The sequence below is a fragment of the Scomber scombrus genome, chromosome 11 (assembly GCF_963691925.1).
Source record: "Scomber scombrus chromosome 11, fScoSco1.1, whole genome shotgun sequence".
NCBI classification, from domain to species: Eukaryota; Metazoa; Chordata; class Actinopteri; order Scombriformes; family Scombridae; genus Scomber; species Scomber scombrus.
The window spans coordinates 1,237,272-1,257,032 of NC_084980.1; the positions used below are offsets into that span (position 1 = coordinate 1,237,272).

The 19,761-nt window shown below is 37.8% G+C and overlaps 1 protein-coding gene across 1 annotated transcript in view; it reads left to right on the forward strand.

Annotated features, from left to right (window-relative positions):
* si:ch211-207d6.2 (sickle tail protein homolog) overlaps positions 1-19,761 on the forward strand; it is a gene marked incomplete at its 3' end in the record, with an annotated part of 80,432 nt that overhangs the window by 50,480 nt on the left and 10,191 nt on the right. The window contains exons 6-14 of the mRNA XM_062429119.1: positions 4,639-4,927; positions 6,037-6,313; positions 7,036-7,353; positions 7,852-7,956; positions 9,265-9,302; positions 10,931-11,091; positions 11,516-11,691; positions 16,562-16,698; positions 19,541-19,688. Of these exons, the coding sequence (XP_062285103.1) occupies positions 4,639-4,927; positions 6,037-6,313; positions 7,036-7,353; positions 7,852-7,956; positions 9,265-9,302; positions 10,931-11,091; positions 11,516-11,691; positions 16,562-16,698; positions 19,541-19,688 (1,649 nt within the window). The remainder of the gene's footprint in view (positions 1-4,638; positions 4,928-6,036; positions 6,314-7,035; positions 7,354-7,851; positions 7,957-9,264; positions 9,303-10,930; positions 11,092-11,515; positions 11,692-16,561; positions 16,699-19,540; positions 19,689-19,761) is intronic.

Sequence of the window (19,761 nt, forward strand, 5' to 3'; positions counted from 1 at the left end):
TACTGGTTCTGGGCTGTTCTCTGTGTGGAACCTCAATAATGAATATCTATACTTAATGATGTCATTTCAGTCGATATTTATTTAGAAACAGAAGTTTATTAAGAGTTTTAAATTCAAACAAATTGAGTTTATTAGGATCCCCATTATGTGTTATTATTAAATGATTAACTCTGTATTCAACATAGTAAGATGTTTTGTTGGAACTATACTTAAATAGAGGAAGCACATTTGGACTGGTAGTGATAACAGATGTAAGTGTGGTTGGATGTGAAGTAGAAAACTGCTGTCTGATAAAAACCTGATCATATTTAGGGTTGGAGCTCAATAGCATTTTATTAAAATGTATCTACTCATTGAATGTGAATGCTTTCAATTTTTTTTTAAAATACGTTAAAAAGAATAAATAAATAAAAAACACTAAAAAAGCTGCTAATAGTAGAAATAAACTAAACTGAGATTCACTCCAGGTCTGTGATCATTGTTGTTAGATGAATGGAGAAATGCTGCAGCCAGTGTGTGTGTTGCACTTTATAATTCCAGTCACACACACAAAGCTGTATGTTGTATTTGTAATGTGCTGTGGTGTCTTCTTCACTATCAGGTGGAATAAAGCCAGAGTCACATGATCCTGTGTTGAATGACATGTTTATGTGTCAGGATAACTTTCCATATGCTCTGGGTTTCCGTGTTCCTTCATCTGTTGCACAATCAAATATTTTGACCTAATTACGCATAAAACTAAGATATAACCGTGCATACAGGTTGTATTAATGAAGAAAAGATTTTTACCATGACATGAAGTACTACATAAAACAGCCAGCATCTGTAACACTGAATTTAACTAGAAATGCCTGCAAGGTTTAGCTTTTCACTGACTTCTAAATCACTACACTCAAATATCTTTTTCATTTAAATCAGTGATAATAAAATGATATATCATTTGGATTGTATATCAGAGGTTTTGTGAGGGCTTCAGAGCATGCATGTCTTTTCCCTGAAGCTTCAAGTGAATGTGGCAGAGAGAGTGCCAAACACAATTCGAGTCAATCATTCTGAGGCGTTGAGTCACATTTGTGTTGTGATGATGGAGTGTGTGTTGATGTGATAAATGGAGAGAAGTGAAAGGAAAAGCAACACGACAGACTGACAGACAGTCAGAATGTAGTAGCAAATTAACAGTCCAATACTTCGTTATTTAAAAGATGTCAAAGTCCAAAAAGATTCAAACAGAAAAATCACCAAGAGTCGTCCAGCTGAATGCAGTTAGAGTTTATTCGTCGACAGTCTATGTAGAAATGATAAATGTTTCCTTTCATACTGATCATTTCGCTGACCGTCGTGGGAGAGAGGGAAATCCCCTTTGCCCTTGTACATTTTCAACCAATCAGATTCCTTCCAAAACAACTTTTCTTGGCATCGATCACATAATGCTCATTTCATTCAAAACTCCAGTCACAGGTGCTTGGAGTTTTATACAGGGGTTACTTCAGTTCAGTGTCTTCTATACAAGGGTTACCTCAGTTCATTGACTGATGCCCACTTACTTATTCACTATAGGCCATCTCAATTATAATTCTGTTTTGTGACTTTTGTTGCTGCATTCTCATTTTAAAAGATAATAATAATAAAAGTGTAATACATTTAATCACATATAATTCAGGGTATATTCATCAAATCATCAAATGTGCTTATTCACTCAGTAAGTGCAGAATCACATACACCTCTTCTTTTATCATAATGCCCTCAGTTTTGAGATATTATATTTATTGATGAAGAAATGTTGAAAGAAAAAAAAAAATAATTTAACAGTCAAAGGTAACATGGTATTTTTTACTCAAGTTAAATAAACACACAACATATCTATACAGGAAGGTGTGGATTTTGTGATATAGACGGACAGATGGACCGATAGATAGATAGATAGATAGATAAATAGATAGATAGATAGATAGATAGATAGATAGATAGATAGATAGATAGATAGATAGATAGATAGATAGATAGATAGATAGATAGATAGATAGATAGATAGGTAGGTAGGTAGGTAGGTAGGTAGATAGGTAGATAGATAGATAGACAGACCCTACATACACATCTACTGTCTGTTTCACATTAATGAATTTGGGAAAATAGGTGGTGGTACTGTTACACTCAGTAGTCCAGTAGAGATTGAATGATTATAAATCCAGCTCCTTGAGGACAAAGATTGGCCGATAGTGAGACCACCCACACTCTATTGATTGAAATGCCTCAAAAGTTCAGTTCTGTTAAGTGGCGACTGATAAAAAAATACTCTAGAAAAGAAAGGGAGTCTCTAACTGACAGTGGCTGGATTTATGAGAGGTTGTTTTAAAGTGTCACAAATGAACTCTTGTTGTATATAAAGATGAAGGATGTACAGTATGTGTGTGACTACATGGTCTACTAAAGCAGCAGTTCAGAGCGGTGAGGTTTAGCAGCAGCATCAGTGTTCAGAGTGACAGTGGCTGGTCCAGGAGCAGACCGGCAGTCAGAACCTGGAACCACTGAACTGAACTGTGGTGTTTTCACACACAAACAGCAGATGAATCAGTCTGCTGTATGGAGCAGTGTGTGTGTGGTTCTAATGTGTTACTGCTGTGGAGGGCAGTGTGAAGTGTCTCAGACTCCAAGTAGATGCAGTGCATGCACAGCGTGTACACACACACACACACACACACACACACACACACACACACACACACACACATTCATGCCTACTCAGGATTTTTCTTTAAAAGCACGTTTTCCTGCAGTGGGTTATTTTAGAGTCTCACAGGATTCAGCTTTTGTTATCGTCTGTTTTTCTTTTTCTCATGCTCACCTGGCAGATGTCACATTAGATTTTTCCAAATACTGTAGCTTTGTCCTTTTTTCTATACAACTGGTTGAGATGTTATAAGGCAAGTATTTGAGGCTGTTAATCCTTTGGGAGGATGAACAATAAGTACATGGAAAGTATATTCCTGGCTCTTATTTTTTATTTGTAATGTTCACATAAACTGTTGTCACATACTTTCACTAGGTTAACAAGAGAGCCTGAACCAGACAGGACATTTACACACTGTTAAACCACATCAGAACTAAACACTTGTCAAGCTGAAGGGAGCTGGTGATGATGCACTGTGGCTTCATCACTATGAGTGGCACTGTCACATGACACACAGCCATTTATATAAAATATTGATTAATGTAGTTTTAAAATGGAAACTTAACTGCAAATTAACACCAACACAAGTACAATAAATATATCACGGTTCAGTTCAAAAATAAGACTCAAATATATCAAAATGAAGCCTATACAAAGTTATCAAAAACATTTAATAGGCTTCTATACAAACTATAATTATACAGTACTGTGCAAAAGTCAGGCCCTCACCATCATACAAACAGAAAATACAGTAACTATATGCACAAAGTGTAACATTAATTATTAATTATTATTATTAATTAAAGTTCCATTCCATTTAGGTTTAAGAGAGCCAGGTTATTGTTATTACTCAAGTGTAATGGAAGGTCTGCATACTTACACACTTTAGCCTAAAGATTCTATTCTATTAAAGAGACTGAGAAATAATGATATATGATCATTATAGCATTGCTAAAACAACTAATCTAATGGTGGCCTAAGACTTTTGCACAGTACTGTATATCTGTGGACTATAAGCAAAGTGATGAGGGACTTTGAGTGTGTGAGCTGAAAAAGATGATGTGGAAATGTCCCATTTTTAACTGAACTTGACAGATTTTCCTGCTATTAACAGATAATGGGGGCCGAAGACACACAGTCCTCTCTGACACATCTTAGGCCACCATTAGATTTGTTGTTTTAGCAATGCTATAATGACCATATATCATTATTTATCTGTCTCTTCATTAAAATACAACCAAAAAATACAGGAAATGTGTATGTTTATTAAAAAACAGAAAAGAAACCAGTTTCTAGGCTAAAGTGTGTAAATATTCAGACCTCCCCTTACACTAATAGCAGGAACCTGGCTCTTTAAACCTAAATGGAATAGAGACTCAATTAATAATAATATTTAATAATTAATGTTAACTTTTGTGTACATAGTTCCTGTATTTTCTGTTTGCATGATGGTGGTGGCCTAAGACTTTTGTATATATAACTGTACTACTGTTAAAACATTAAATTCAGTGTAGTGTCAGCATTGAATGAATCATCAACTACTCATTAATCTTTATTTTCTCTTCCTGTGTACATAATTGAACCTATGATGAAACTTTTTTTTTTCAGCCATTATTTATGCCAGCAGATTAAACTGGAATCAAAAACATCTTTTTAAAACTATCTTTGGCATTTTATATACCACAATGTCTTCAACATGTATACTGTCAATATACTGTAGTGTATCTGTGATGAGCTCAAATCTGTATTGGTGGGACTTTAAAATGTAGTTTGATTTCAAATGAAAGCTATATATATTTCTATTGTAATGAAAGTAATTTCTATATATAGTGGCTGTCCTGCTTTAACAACTGCTGATTTGTGTTCTCAGTCTCTGGTGCAGCAACATCTTTTTTTTGTTTTATCAGCTTTTATTATAGCTCTTTTAAATTGTGTTTCAGAGCACTCTTTTTCTTTTTTTTTTGTGCCAGATATCCAAAGAGGTGTTGTATGGTAACCACAGTCCAGTCCACAGCCTGTCATCATCCAGCCGTAGCACCCTGCACAGCCTGCAGGGCTCCATGTCTCCACCCATGGTACGCTCCATGCCCTCCTCTCCCTCCAGGATGGCCTATGGTGGGGGGAGCACACGAGGGGCAGCAGCGATGGTGGATCCAGGCAGCGCCACGTTGCCGAGGGAACGGCTGTCGGGGGCGGGGCGGTCCAGCTCCCTCTGTACTAGCAGCAGTGCCATTCTGGAGAGGAGAGACGTCAAGCCTGGTAAGATACCTGCAGGGTCACATCTCAACACACACACGCACGCACACACGCACGCACGCACACACACACACACGCACACACACATTGAATTAATTCAACACAAGTCATTTATCATTTAAAGAATTGAAATAATTCCAGCTGTCATAGTAAATGCTGCTCTATTTATGCAACAAATGGCCAAACATCTGTTACATATCTAGTGGACTGAAGTCAGAGGAAACTATGGAAACTACAGAGGAAACTTACTGTATATGCATGTGGAGCATATCTACAGTGTGTACAGTATTTGGTGAGGACTGAATCAAATGCAAATGGAGGTGATTCACAGAGGTGATTTTGTTGGCTCTCACTCAAGATTGCTTTTAGTTTTGCTGCTCCAACACACTTTAAAGACCCACATTATATTACTCCTGGGGCTTTTTAGTAACAATCTTAGTGTTTTAAATGTACTTGTTTTGACTGAGTGGGTGAGTCTATTTTACTCTATTTTAGTCCTTTAACTATTGGTTACCTGCATGGATCACTACCAAGTACACATCTATAAAACTCACACCTCAACACAACAGCAACAATTATTGAGCAAACTGTGACACATTTGCATAGTTGTCACACAAAAAAGCCTTCAGTGATAACAGCCTTCAAATGTCCTGCATACTTTTCTCACTCAAACACAAACAAGCAACAAAACTTACTTTATACATGTTTACATACTCACTTCCAAACTCTGCATTTTATATTCAAACACTAATATGTCTTCATATGGATCTTAACCACACTGAAATACATCTATATTCAATCAAAAAACAAGACGTGCTGTCAGAAATAAAGCCCACTGAAAGCTTTCCTGTTGTAGAATACTCTGTAGTACTTTCTATAGAGAGCTACACATCTGACCATATTTACACAATATACACATTTCTACACTATCAACCATTAAAAATACACTATACACTAAGACAGACTGCCATAAAAAGGTCGTCAGGTTGACAGAAGAAGAAAGATAAAGAACCAAAGTGATGTCACAGAAGCACAGTGAAATTAAATAATAAGGCTTTATCTGTGTTCTTATTCTTATGTGACTCTCTCTCTGTGTGTGTGTGTGTGGTCAGATGAGGATGTTGTCACCAGTAAGAGCATGGCCCTGGTGGTACGGGGTGAAGGAGGACCACATTACCCAGACTCCTACTGCTCCTCCGTCCAGGATGGAGCAGGAGGTCGCCTCAGCATCACCTCCTCCCAGTGCAGCGCTCCCCCCTCTCTATCTGCTGACATGGTGGATGCTGGAGTCGCAGGGCTTCCTGGAGGACTGCAGCAGTACCGGGCTTCCATTAAACCCCTGATGGGCTACGGGGAGAGCATGGAGCACCAGACTCGCTCCCTCCACAGGTACGCTGACTGATTTAAAATCCAAACACACATATATAAATGTACAGTGACACTGAAATGGAGATGGAAGCCAGTCCAGCTGAGGTTAGTCTTAAATTCTCAGAGTTCTCCATACAGGTGATGAACCTGTATCAGCCTGTTACCATAGCAACTGCAGTATATTACTGTAATGCGCTATTACACTACATGTCACATTCACCCATTCACTCACATTCATACACTGATGACAGGAGCTACCACACAGGGTGCCAACCTGCTCATCAGGAGGAAACCAACATTCACACACATTCATACACCAATTCAGTAATTTGTGGTTAAGTATCTTGCCCAAGGACACACTGATCTTCTGATTGGTAGACGACCTGCTCTACCTCCTGAGCCACAGCTGCCCTAATATTGCTGTTATATTTTTTTCAAACATGGGCAATGTGGATCAAATCAATATCATGATATCAGTAAGAGCAATGACCAAAAACACTGTAGTTTTGTTTTGTATCAATGTGTTTTTGATATACTGCATTTCCTATGACTGCTTTAATCCTTTTATCTATTTGTTAAACTAGCAACATATAACATTTCTCCACATAAAACATTCCTCTTCAACCAATATTCATGTTCAGTAGCAGAAAACATTTTGCTAATAGTGTTTTTCCATGTGGAGACCCACCATAATGACAAACTGTGTATGAACTCATCCGTTCTTCCGTCTGTTTTTCTACCAGACAGAAAAGCAGGAAATATGGTGACAGCCAGCTTCCTCCTTTGGGAACCAAAACCCCACCCCCCTCCCCTCACAGAGTGAATGAAGTCAGGATGATTGACAGACAGATCATTGGAGGGGTGGGTCTAGTGTCTCCAGAGAGGATGTCCCCGATTCGTCGGTCCCTGCGGCGGGACAGTGATGGGGCCACAGTGGAAATGGTAAACAGAAGCAGAGGAAGCGGCTCATCGTCCTCTACCTCATCTGTGTTTCTGGACAGCCCTCTGGGACAAGCTGAAAGACTTTTTCAGGGTCACATGACTCCGAGCAACGCCCAAAAGTGAGTTAAGAGACAAAGTCATCACCTTACTTTTTTAGGTGTTTCTAAATGCAGAAAAAGGTGCACTGATTCCCCCAGTGATTATAACAGCAGTCTTACTGGTTACACATTGCTTTGGTCATTGATTGGTTGGTTTGTTGTCATGGATCATAGCAGCAGTCACATGGTAAGACTCTGGTCCTCAATTTCTGACACTGTCACAATTTAGAAGCAGGTTGTCTTCACTCCAAACATCTAACAGTGTGATATATGAGGACTGTTTTGGACTGATGATCAGATATATTTATTGCATTTCTTTAACTAAGCCCAGCATTATGCAGTGCATTTTCACACAATGATACACATAGGAAACATCAACCATGATCTGAGCTCCAAGCTATGCCAAACATTTTGCCAAAAGCAGGATGCAGTGGCTGTTACCCCACTATTGTATTATAATGCATGCATGCTGGGAAGCTATTGTGATGCTCATACTCTGTATATATATATATGTTGCAGTGACAGAATGAAAGCCATGGAAGAGCAGATAGCCAGTCTAGCAGGGCTTGTGCACCATGCTCTGTCTGTTGGACCAGATCCTCCAGGAGTTAAAGACCCTGTCAGGTCTGTAACATCTTCCTTTCTCCTCTAAAGCAGCTGCAGCAGTTTAGTCTGTCAGTCCTGCTGGTTATAAAAGTATTCCATTCATCACTAGATTTCTGATCATTTGATACAAGGCAGCACAGCTGGAATGAGTTGGGAAAGCAGTATGTTGAGTATACAGTACCATTCAAAAGGTTGGACATACTTTCCCATTCACATCAATGAGAAGGTCTGTCCAAACTTTTGACTGGTACTGTATATGAGCATCAGATTGTGAATTTGATTCCTTTTTTATTCTTCTTTCTTATGCTCATTTCAGACAGTATTACATTTAGAACAGAGTTGTTGTACTGCAGCTTGTGTTAAGACAGCTTTAAACACTGATGCACTGGAGACTTGGCATATTTTATTAAAGGTCTCCTCCAGAAGTGCTTTGAGTAATCATTTGTGTGTGTTTTGGTTTTTTTCAACCCTTTACCTGACATTTCCGTCTTTGTCTCTTATTAAAATCCATCATCTATGAATGGGGGAGTTTAAATGTAAAATAACTAATAATAATAATAATAATAACCTGTTGATAGAATGTTGATATTCCTGAAGCTGTAATAACAAAAGCATCATTATGGTGTCAGTACTGAAACTCAAGTATCATCAAGTCAACACACTAGACTTGTTCATTACTGTATGAAGAATGGACACCTGCTACTTTATACAATAATTAAAGAATGATTCCATGATTGCTGCTTTGGTTTAAACTTTTTTTTTTTCTTGCAGAATAATTTTTCTTGCATCTGGTTTTGGGTTCGCGACATGTTGATGATTTACATGATATGTTTTCTATATTTACATTAAGCTAACCTTGAATTAATGCCGTGAGCATTTCAGTGGGTCCAAGTGTTAGTGAGAGACTGTATGAGCTGAACTGGACCTTAAACACCATTAGTACTGATGAAGAGGTGATAAGAGACACTCCAGCTGTGAATCTGGATGAGTCATTTCCTGTTTGCAGAATACCACTCAAATGTTACACTAGTACTGAACATATGTGGATGTAGAAGCTATCAGGATCTGTTTTTGTTTGGTCATGCATTCCCTCAGAGTTAGGGTCATAACATGGACATTGACAAAAATACATGTTTAATGTATCAGTATGTGCAACCTGACTACTAAACAATCCCAAAAAGCCGTTCTTGTCTGAGTGTACACAATAGTAGGAGTTAAAAGCGTTGTATGCACATTCATATCTATGTAATAATCCTGCATGTCTGTATTTACTCTGTCTAGACAGGACGTACTAAGTGTATTTACTAACTACCTGTATGTTTACAGTGAGAATGGAGGGCGGAAACTTAGCAGAAGCAGACCTGGTGAGTTTTTTATTTTTATTTTTTTTACATAAAGTATAGAGTAAAGTATATTAGCCAATAGGACATGGACATGGAGTGCTTTGCTCTTCACCAGCTGAGATGCTAGTTCAGCATAGTAATACTGAATTATTTAGATTTTTTTTGTTTATTCTAAAAACACACTATAAATATAATATTTCTGATTTTTATTTCATTTTATTTGTATCACTTATTACAAGAATACTGTTGTGTCAATGTTGAATTTCTCCCTAGGTGGATCAATAAAGTTTACCCTTACCTTACCTTATACATAGTTTTTTTTGTTTTGTTTAAAGGACAAGGCTGACAATTTCCAATATTTTTCTTATTATTAACAAAACCTCATGTACAGACCCAAACCAACGTTGAACTCATCCTGCTGACAAGTATTGTGTGTGTATCCGAAGCCTGATACAATATATCTTCTTCCTCTGAGCCATAGATCTCCACTGTTGTCCAAAAACTATTAAAAACATGTCAAAGACCCACAGTGCACTGGGTGACCGGTTCCTTCACTACACAGAAAACATCTTATAATACTCATAATACACTAATGATAGTGATTGTGTTCTCAGTGTCAGGAGAGTAGTTCTTTGTGAGGCACATGCCATTGAGCATGTGTGGGAACATAGTCACTAAGTTGTTGTGCTACATATCACAACCTCTTGTACTGAAGTTCTTTACAGTGTACAGTGCAGCACAAAGTGGTTATATGTAGCAGTGATGTAGCCCATTGATGTCTTTTTAAAGTCTGTGTAAAGTCAATTCATTGATTTACTTCTAAACATATTATACATGTTGGAAAATGGTTACAGAAAACATGTGAAAAGGCTGATAACTATGCAGTACTGAATTGTGGAGATAGAGCCTTAAACTCTTTCTCAGCCTCTCATTTTTCCTGATTTTCTGAGCCTGCAAAAAAAGGCTCCCCCCGTGACGTAGTGGCCCCTACTATATAAGTCAAACTTATTTATTTATAAATATAAGACCGAGAGTCCGCTCTCCTCAGTGGTTAACCTGCCTAGTGGCTAGTTATTGTTAATATCTAACACTACTACTACTACAGTCTACAGTTAGCCAGTTAGCTGAGCTAGCCGCCGAGCTAGCAGCTGAGTTAGCAGCAGATAGCTCTCAGACGTAGCGTCCATGTTTCTGGTAGAGGTGGTGACTTTGATTGACAGGTGACACTTGGTAGGGGGCGGGGTTTCAGCGGACTCGGCGGGCACTCCCACAGCGTTTGTGAGCAGAGACAGAGGCTGATTTTTACACAACTTTGAAGCTTAATTTCATATTTTTGGCGATTTTATTAATCATTAAAATTTGGCAGGGTGGTTAACAACACACTTTTCTGTGGTATGTCAAACTCAGAACACATATTTATTCTTACTTTACACAGACTTTATTAGTTTTGGACAACAGAGGTCTTTGGCACAGAGGAAAGAGATCTATCAGAGTTTGGATACGCACACAATACTTGTTAGTAGATCAGTTCATTTGGCTTCAAATATGTGATTTGTAGACAAAATGTAGAAAATCACCAGCCTTATCTTTTAAAGAGGATTTTTTTCATGTACAAATGATTATGAATGTTACCTTTCTTTGACCTTTAGGCATTCTGTCCGAGGCCCAGGACCTGATTGACAGCTCTTGCGATGCCCCTCTGGCTCTGGAGGCCCCTCCCTCTGACGGTGGGCTGCAGCAGAGCTTGGTGTTAGCTAAGAGAAACGTGTCTGAGCTGAGACTGCAACTCAACCAACTGAGACAGTTACAGGTAAGTCACCTGTCAGCTGACTGTTGGCTCAGGTGTTTATTATATCAAGACTATTTTTCTTGTTTGAACAGGATCATTTTCAAATGATCTATATTAACAAGGTATGTTCACATTAGAATGACATCTTTCACATTATTGCTACATAGATAGATAGATAGATAGATAGATAGATAGATAGATAGATAGATAGATAGATAGATAGATAGATAGATAGATAGATAGATAGATAGATAGATAGATAGATAGATAGATAGATAGATAGATAGATAGATAGATAGATAGATAGATAGATAGATATATAGTATGCACACCAAATATCCTGTAGTTGTTGAAATCCCAACCAACACTGACTTCCTGCTTCACCACAAGCTAAGAAAAAAAGGATTACTGTTGTACCCTAATTTCTGAGACACTTGTGTTCCAGCTGTCAAACCAGGAGGCCGTGAGTTCAATGCTCCGTATGGCAGGTCAGGAGCTGGTGGTGTTAATGTGTGACCGGTTGGCTCAGTCTGAGGAGGCAGCGTACAGGCGGAGAGCTGAGATGGAGGAGGAGAGGATCCTCTACCTGGCTACAGAGGAGAGAATCCTCATGCAGCTCAGGTAACACAGTTTCTACTACTGACAATGTACTTCCTTTCAAAGTAAGACTGTGACTTCTAAAATGTAATTTCATAAGCAATCAGACACACCTTTGCGCAGTTTACTGCAGCAGCCTTACTCGGTATGGTATGACTGGTTCACAATGGCTAAAATGAGCTAATGTTATCAAACTTTACATAGATATTATTGTGTAACTGACTCTACAGAGTCAGTCTGCTGACTTGGTGACCACAGCTGTTCAGGATTGTAGAAATACTTAGTATTAGGTTGAGGGGAAGGCTCCCGGAAATGGGTTTCAGTCAGTGCAATACCCTCTGAAGTGATGGAAATACTAAATACCAATGGCAGATTATTTCCAAATCTGATTTCTAGCATAATTGAAAATAAGTGAGAGTTTGCAAAATCCTCCGTTTCCCAGAAACACAGAGTTATTTGTTTTTGTTAACACTATTTGAGTAGATCCAACATCAGGTTCCTTTTGGACATGGTCTCTTTTTAAACATGGTTACGAGCATTTTCTCCACAAGTCTGTTTTGTACTGGGTCACATATCATAGTACAAAGTATCATCCCAGCTGTGAGAATGCATTAGAAACCATCTGTTCCATGTAAATGTAGGATGCCACATGTGCTTGGAGTCAGAGCACGGATTGGACTTTCCACTAGTGTGTGATTGTGATTGTGTATTTTTGGAAGTGGTGATTTAGTCTTTTCAACATTACACATTTGCGCTGACATCATGTCTCTAATAAATAGACTGCAGCTCAAGTCAAAGCAAGAGGCAGCACGTCTTCTGGCCGCCAGAAAATGTGAAGAAAACATATTGTTGAGAACAGAGTCATGGGAACAGGCAGTGATTGGCTCTGTATGATGTGGGTCATTCTCATGTCAGCAAAATATTACAGGGTGAGCTTTTTTAATATGTTTCAAAGCAATTTTGTCCTGTGTCATACAAAAAAATCCCAATGTTTTAGTTCATATAAGATTATTGCAGCTGCTTTAAAATAACATGAACAACATAACTGTTCCCGCGTTCCCACGATGGGGACATTTACAGTAGGGGAGAACGGGGTTGGTTGTCACATTCATCACATTTCGGTCCCTAGAGGGCGCTGTTAAAAAGTTTAGGTACTGAAAGTTTCAGAATTTAGGTGAGATGTTTCTTCAGAGATCATTTCTGGAGTAAACCACTTGACATTGAGGTGAGAAGACGTTGAAAATGTAAATATCCAATTCTTCAGTGTTTCTCTTCTGGGGATTTTACACAATGAGTTTATAATAAAACAATTATTATAATTAAAAAGTATGAAGAGAGAGTGATAGTTAGATAGGCTTTTTTCTTAGCTACGCTAACATATGTGGTTGTTAGCTTAGCTGGTAGCAAAAAATCCAATTTGGGGATGTTTGTCACTTTCTCTTTGGGGTTGGTTGTCACATGTTGGCATATATACATATATAGTGTGATATATCTAGTTCCTTCTTTCTTTTAAGATAGCAGAATGAACAAGAACTTTGTCAGGAAGACAAAAAAGAGCCAGACTCCTCCTGATGTAAAGCTCAGAGCAGTCAGAGAGGTGGAAATAGATATTATTCTTATATAAGGACAAAAAATGCACTTATAGGAATGATTTTTCCTGTTTGTGTTCTCTTGGTGCAGGAGATGTGTTAGGTTGTTGTATTTCAATAAAACTAAACATTTTAAATTATTTTTTAACACAGTCTACATTTTTTTTTTACAACCAACCCCATAGTGTTTGATACAAACCCCACAATGGGACGGTTGTCACAAGTGCACAAGATATATTTGATGGCTCATATCTCTTGAACAAAAGCAGCTGAAGGAGAGTAAGACCACTCTGTTCCTACCTGATACTTTAGGCTTCCCTTACAAATTCAAAGGGAATCTATTCAGTATATGGTTTGTGAGGAATTCAAAGTAAAGTAAAAAAAAGTGTGACTGCCAACCCTGTTCTCCCCTACAGCAGCAGCAAACTGGACAGTAAAAATCATGTTGATTAAAAAGAATAAAGTATAGTACAAAAGCAAAAAAAAACAATAGTAGTAAAAAAATATAGTAAATAATAGTACAATTATGAAATTATAAAGTAAATAAGTAATACTGATGTTGAGTGTTAATATAATATAATAGTTTAGATTGTTATTGCACAGGTTTAAAGTGAGAATATATACATTTATAAATATATATATATATATATATATATATATATATATATATATATATATATATATATATATATATATATATTGCACAGTTGAACTGAAAGTTGAAGTAGACCTAGAATACTAATATTACACAGCAGTGTGAAATATCAGTTTTATTTCAGTTGCCCATAGGAGAGAGAGAAAATAAAGGTGAATAAATAAACATAAACATTAATGTTAATCATTTTATAGGTCTAATAACATTTGTAACAAATGGGTGCACAAACTGCAATCACTTGCAACCTTTGTACCATATCTGCTTTGCAGCACTCTCCACTGTGTACTTATTAATTATAGTTGAATGTAATTGGTTAAAGACAAGCAGCTGATGCTGTGAGAAAACCTACTGAGGACATAAAACCGAGCACTTAAATATATGTGTGACACTGTCAATGTCTAAATTAGCCATCAGAATGGCTGTAGGAGCTCGCAAATTAATGGAATTTTTTCCTTCATGCTGAAGCATTGAAGTGAAGTTGACTTTAATTTGCTGACTGTATGATCTACAGTGTGCACTCTGCTCATTACATGCCCTCACATTATTCTGCAAAGAATCCCGTGTTTAAATGTGTCCTCCCTGCACGAGTCTAATGACACTAATGATACTGTATGTACGGAGATAGTAATAGGCTTCATGTGTGCACAGAGAGTTCATTCACACTGACACTGTGGAGGAAGAAAACACGTCTGTAAGCCTTTCATCATTAACCAGCTTCAGCTATCGAACAACTTGAACTTCTGATGCAAAGTTTGAACACAAATGGATGATACAGTATAAGTAGAGGGTGTGAAGTCATTTATTTGCATCATTTCACAAGATTCATGATGATAAAAATGTTTCATTTCTTTAAATTTCAACCCACATCATACAGAAGTATAAAGTATGACGGAGTATTAGGTCCACATGAGGAAAAACTTTTAAACTCGACATGACGACTTTAAAGTCAGAACTCGAAATGTCGAAAAATAAAGTTGAAATATGATGCCGACTCTAATCTCAGCGTGTCGACATTTAAGTCGACATGTCGAGCTTATGACATGTCATGCCAGCTTTATTGTCAAAATTTCGACTTCAATCTTTAATCTTTATTCTCGATATGTCTCTGTAACCATCGATATCCTTGCATCTGCCCGGTTCCAGCAATTTCAGTTTGCAATAATGCAGCCACCTCCTCCAAATTTGTTTGGTTTATCCTTCTGAAAAGAGACAGTTTTCTGCACAACCTTTTTAGCGCTCTCTCCTAGTTTTGTCGAGAATAAAGTCGACATATCGAGAATAAAGTCGAAATTTCGACAATAAAGTTGGCATGTCGAGTTTAATCTCGTTGCGGAACTTCTTTTTTTTCCCTCATGTGGCCCTAATACTACGTCATAATAAAGAAATACCAAGTAGCAGATTGAGCTGTGGAGCCTTTCTTTAAATGATCAACATTTCTTAGAAACAGTAAAAACATGTTTTCATCGTATGAAAGATTATTTTAATAGACATGACATGTCCACAGTAATGCAGGACAGTAAAGTAGAACAGACATTTGAAACCAAGGATGTATATAGAGAATACAATGAGCAGTGAATGAATGTCAGGTTAATACATCATCGTTGGGAAACATGATTCATGTTGTGGAAAAGTGTCTTCCTCCTCTGATGGCAGGACATGTGGCTGCTTGCTGTTGGCTCAGTGACAGTTGGAAGTCAGTAAACTCCCACATGAGTTTGTGATGGAAGACTCTGGCAGTAGAGCAATAAAACAGTGCTGCTGTCCTACTGTCATTTGAATAACACGTGTTATCAGCAAACCTTACTCCAATAACTGACTCTGCAGACTCAACACTCTGATGAAAATCTCCCCTGTCTCTCAGTTTCTCTGATGTGCATTATACATTATATCAGCAGTAATGATGTATTATTGTTAACTTTCATTGAATGTAATTCAAGTCTCAATTGTTGCTCTGGTTGAATAATTATGACTTTTTTTTCCAAAATGCACAGTAAGTGCAGATGAATTTGATCCTATTTAATAATAATGATTCTACATAGAAACAATTACTTCATTATTATTATTTCAACTGTTTCATTATGCAAATACATTTAATAATAGAAACAAACACAAAATTCATTATTTTATTAAAAACATCTGAAAGGTGTCCTCTTTTATGTCACTACATACTGTACTACTCTGTACTGTTACACAACTGTTGGACATATTTACAACCAGTTTGAAAAGCTCATAACTCAAACATTCTTCTCTGTTTGAAAGGGTAAAGCGGGAACTAGTAGTTAAAATAACACACACACACACACACACACACACACACACACACACACACACACACACACACACAGGCAGAGAGTTTGTGTCATAAATTCATAGACATTGTCAAACTGGTTTGTTTGGTTAAATCAACAGACAGGAGGATTCCATGTCAAAACACAACAGTCATTTTAATACACATTATTGTAAAGACTCATTGGTATACAGCTACTCTTCATTCATATCATTATAATGATTTGTATTATTGTGTGTAAACCTTTATCTTATTTTGTGGATCACCAACAGAACTGAATGTTTACTATCAGCTACCATCTGGCTGAATGTGTAAGGTTGACTTTCCACTACTTCATTTTTGTTCATCTCTCTCTACTCTCAGTGAGCTAGAGGACTATGTGAACTGTTTGCAAAGAAGCTCTTCCTCCTGTCCCAGCCAGCTGTCAATCAGTCTGAGAGACGTGGAGGAGGGAGCCGTCAACTTGAGGAGGGTCGGAGAAGCTCTTGCCATCCTCAAAGGTCAGTGGGAAAAAAATGTACTATGGGATTATATACAGTATTATAATATTACAAACAATCCACAAATGTACTAACAAATAGTATCAAACTATTGGCCGATTAAAGAATATATCTATATGAACTGGACTATACTGGACAGTGTTACAGTTGCTCACATTCTACAATAGATTTAAACATTGAGAAATTATAAGAAAAATAGATTTTTTTTAAAAATATGTGCATCATACTATAATATATAACAACCATGTAAATAATAATGCTGAGAAATGGGATCTATAGATGTGTTCAAATGTAAGAATAGTATAGATAAGAAATTGAAATTTGATGAAACGAAAGAGCAAAGGGAAACGATAAGGTGATAAGTTCAGCCCTGAATCTGCTGCCTGCATATTTGTCAGATAAAGGAGGGATAAAATAGATATTGATCCTTGTGTTTATGTGTTCATTTAGGGTTACTGTTTATCCTACAAATAAAAAGGTAGGTGCTAGTAGTGACGGAAGTGTAACAGTTGCTTTTGTCCAACAAAAAACCTTCAAAGTTTAGGAATCCAAGGAAGAACAAAATAGTTTTGGCCTCAATCTGAAGTCTGTCAATCAGAGTTTCCTATAATAAATAAACACCCGTCTGTGCTCTATTAAAACCAGGATTAGCACACATCATCACAAGCTTCACACTAGCAGAAACAAATAGTGAATTATATCCACACTGTGACTGTGTGTGTGTGTGTGTGTGTGTGTGTGTGTGTGTGTGTGTGTGTGTGTGTGTGTGTGTGTGTGTGTGTGTGTGTATGTGTGTGTGTGTGTGTGTGTGTGTGTGTGTGTGTGTGTCCAGTGTGTGTGTCCAGTGTGTTCAGTGACCACAAACATGGTGGGTTAGAAATGATTAGTGTTTCCCTGTTGAGCTGTGGTGGAAGTATAGTAACAAAAAGACTTTGCTACTAAAAACACTGTAACGTTGAAACATAGAAGATGAAGATTTGACTCATTTGGACGCTGAAGCTTCATATTAGCTTCAGATCAACTTTTTAATCCATGTTTACACAGAAGGAAGACTGTGGATTTAGTCCTCCATCACTTCCATTGTAAGTGTATTATGAAGGGATCTTCTAATGGTCAGTATGAACAGGAGGAATGATTACAGGAAAAATTGTGAACCCATCCTTTAATAATGGGCAACGGCTATTTGCACCCCTGGTTATGATATTGCACCAGGGGTGCAATATCAAGGCTATTTGCACAGACTATTTGCACCCCTGGTGCAAATATCAATGAATGCTATATGCACCCATGTACAATTAGAAGTGGATGTGTGTTGGAACTCTGGTATATATAGCAAAGTGTTCTATTTGCACCCGTCTTGGTGCAAATATCAATGTATGCTATTTGCACCCCAGTATAATTAGGAGTGCATTAGGTACCCTGCGGGACTGAGTGTCGGAGGGGGGCGTCTAGAGATATGCAGAAGACTCCCGTATTCCACCGGGACAGCGGGATAAATATATGTCGCTGTTCTCTTCTGTATATCATATAATAATTTGTGTCCGGTGAGATCTATCACTTCTTGCCGTGAAAAAATGTCAGGTGTGGCGTGTGAGCGTGAGAGCAGCTTGAAATGCATGTGTCTCACGGCCTGAGAGATGAAGCCTTTCTAAATTCGCCCTTTTCTGCTGGCGTGGAAGATGAATGTCCGCCATGTTTTCACGTTGTTATACGTCTAGGGTGCAAATAGACACTCCGTTAATAATGTCTCATCACTTTTTAAAAAAAAGGAGGCAACATTTCACATCTCTCTCAACCCTAACTGGTCAAGGCAGATGGTCGCCCACTCATAGTCCAGCTCTGTCTGAGGTTTCTTCTCGTTAAAAGTTTGTTCTCTCCACTGTCACCATGTGCTGCTCATGTGGGAATGTTGGGTCTCTTTAAAATGAAAGAGTACGGTTTAGACCTGCTCTGTGTGTAAAGTTCCTTGAGGGGATTTGGCGCTTTATAAATAAAGATTGATTGATTAATTGATTAACTGCATTTTATATTAGATTTAAAATGCAAGTATAAACATCCAATATACTGCATTAAACTCTTTTTTTACTTATGCAGTTACACTGCAGCCAAGACAACATCTCCTGAATGCTGCTTGTCAACACACCTTTCAGCACGCAGGTCTTCAGGAGGGTTACCATGGAAATAAATCTCTATAATGAGCTGTTATAGTTCAAACATGTTTGGGAACCACTGCAAAGTACTGTTTCTGGTTTAAACCTGCATTACACCTCAGTATGTTGTTCATGCTGGAGATGAACACTACATGGCATTATACAAAACAGGCAGCCATAAGATATGTAATCTATACTTTGTCAGCTTTATATACATCATGATATTATGTGTCTATCATGATGTAGTGTTACATTTATCACAACAGTGATTCATGTATGAATAAGTATTCTTTATACTATCAGTACAAGACATGAAAGAATGCTTAGTTATTTTTTATGCTTGGTGTTAAGTTTATCTAGATGTTACTACCTAATTAAATCTGGACTTATGGATGCACTTCAGTCTGATTGGTTGGTTGAACATCTGGCTTGTTGCCATTAGTTGATAAAGCTGTTATTAGTGTAACACACAGAGCTGAGAGGCTCACTCTTCAAACTTTATTAATATTAAGTTTGTCACATGCCCAAATTGCATTTTTACAAGACATCACACAGAGACATCCACCTGTCCTGTTCAGGGTGCAGGACCGCTGCTTTATTGTTGAATATGTGATAATGTGTAGAATTACAGTGTGTAGTTTAACAGTGTGAAGCTCATTTTTAAATGACTCTACTGTCTGGTTGTCTGCCAGGTGAGTTTCCAGAGCTGCAGGTGAAGATGCGTACGATACTGAGGTTGGAGGTGGAGGCGGTGCGTTTCTTGAAGGAGGAGCCTCATAAGATGGACTCCATGTTGAAGAGGGTCAAAGCTCTGACTGAAGCCCTCAGCTCTCTGCGCAGGTATGGACTCACTTCTGTGCACTGTGCACGAGTGCTAAACAAAGAATCCTGATATAAAGCCATCTTTGTGATC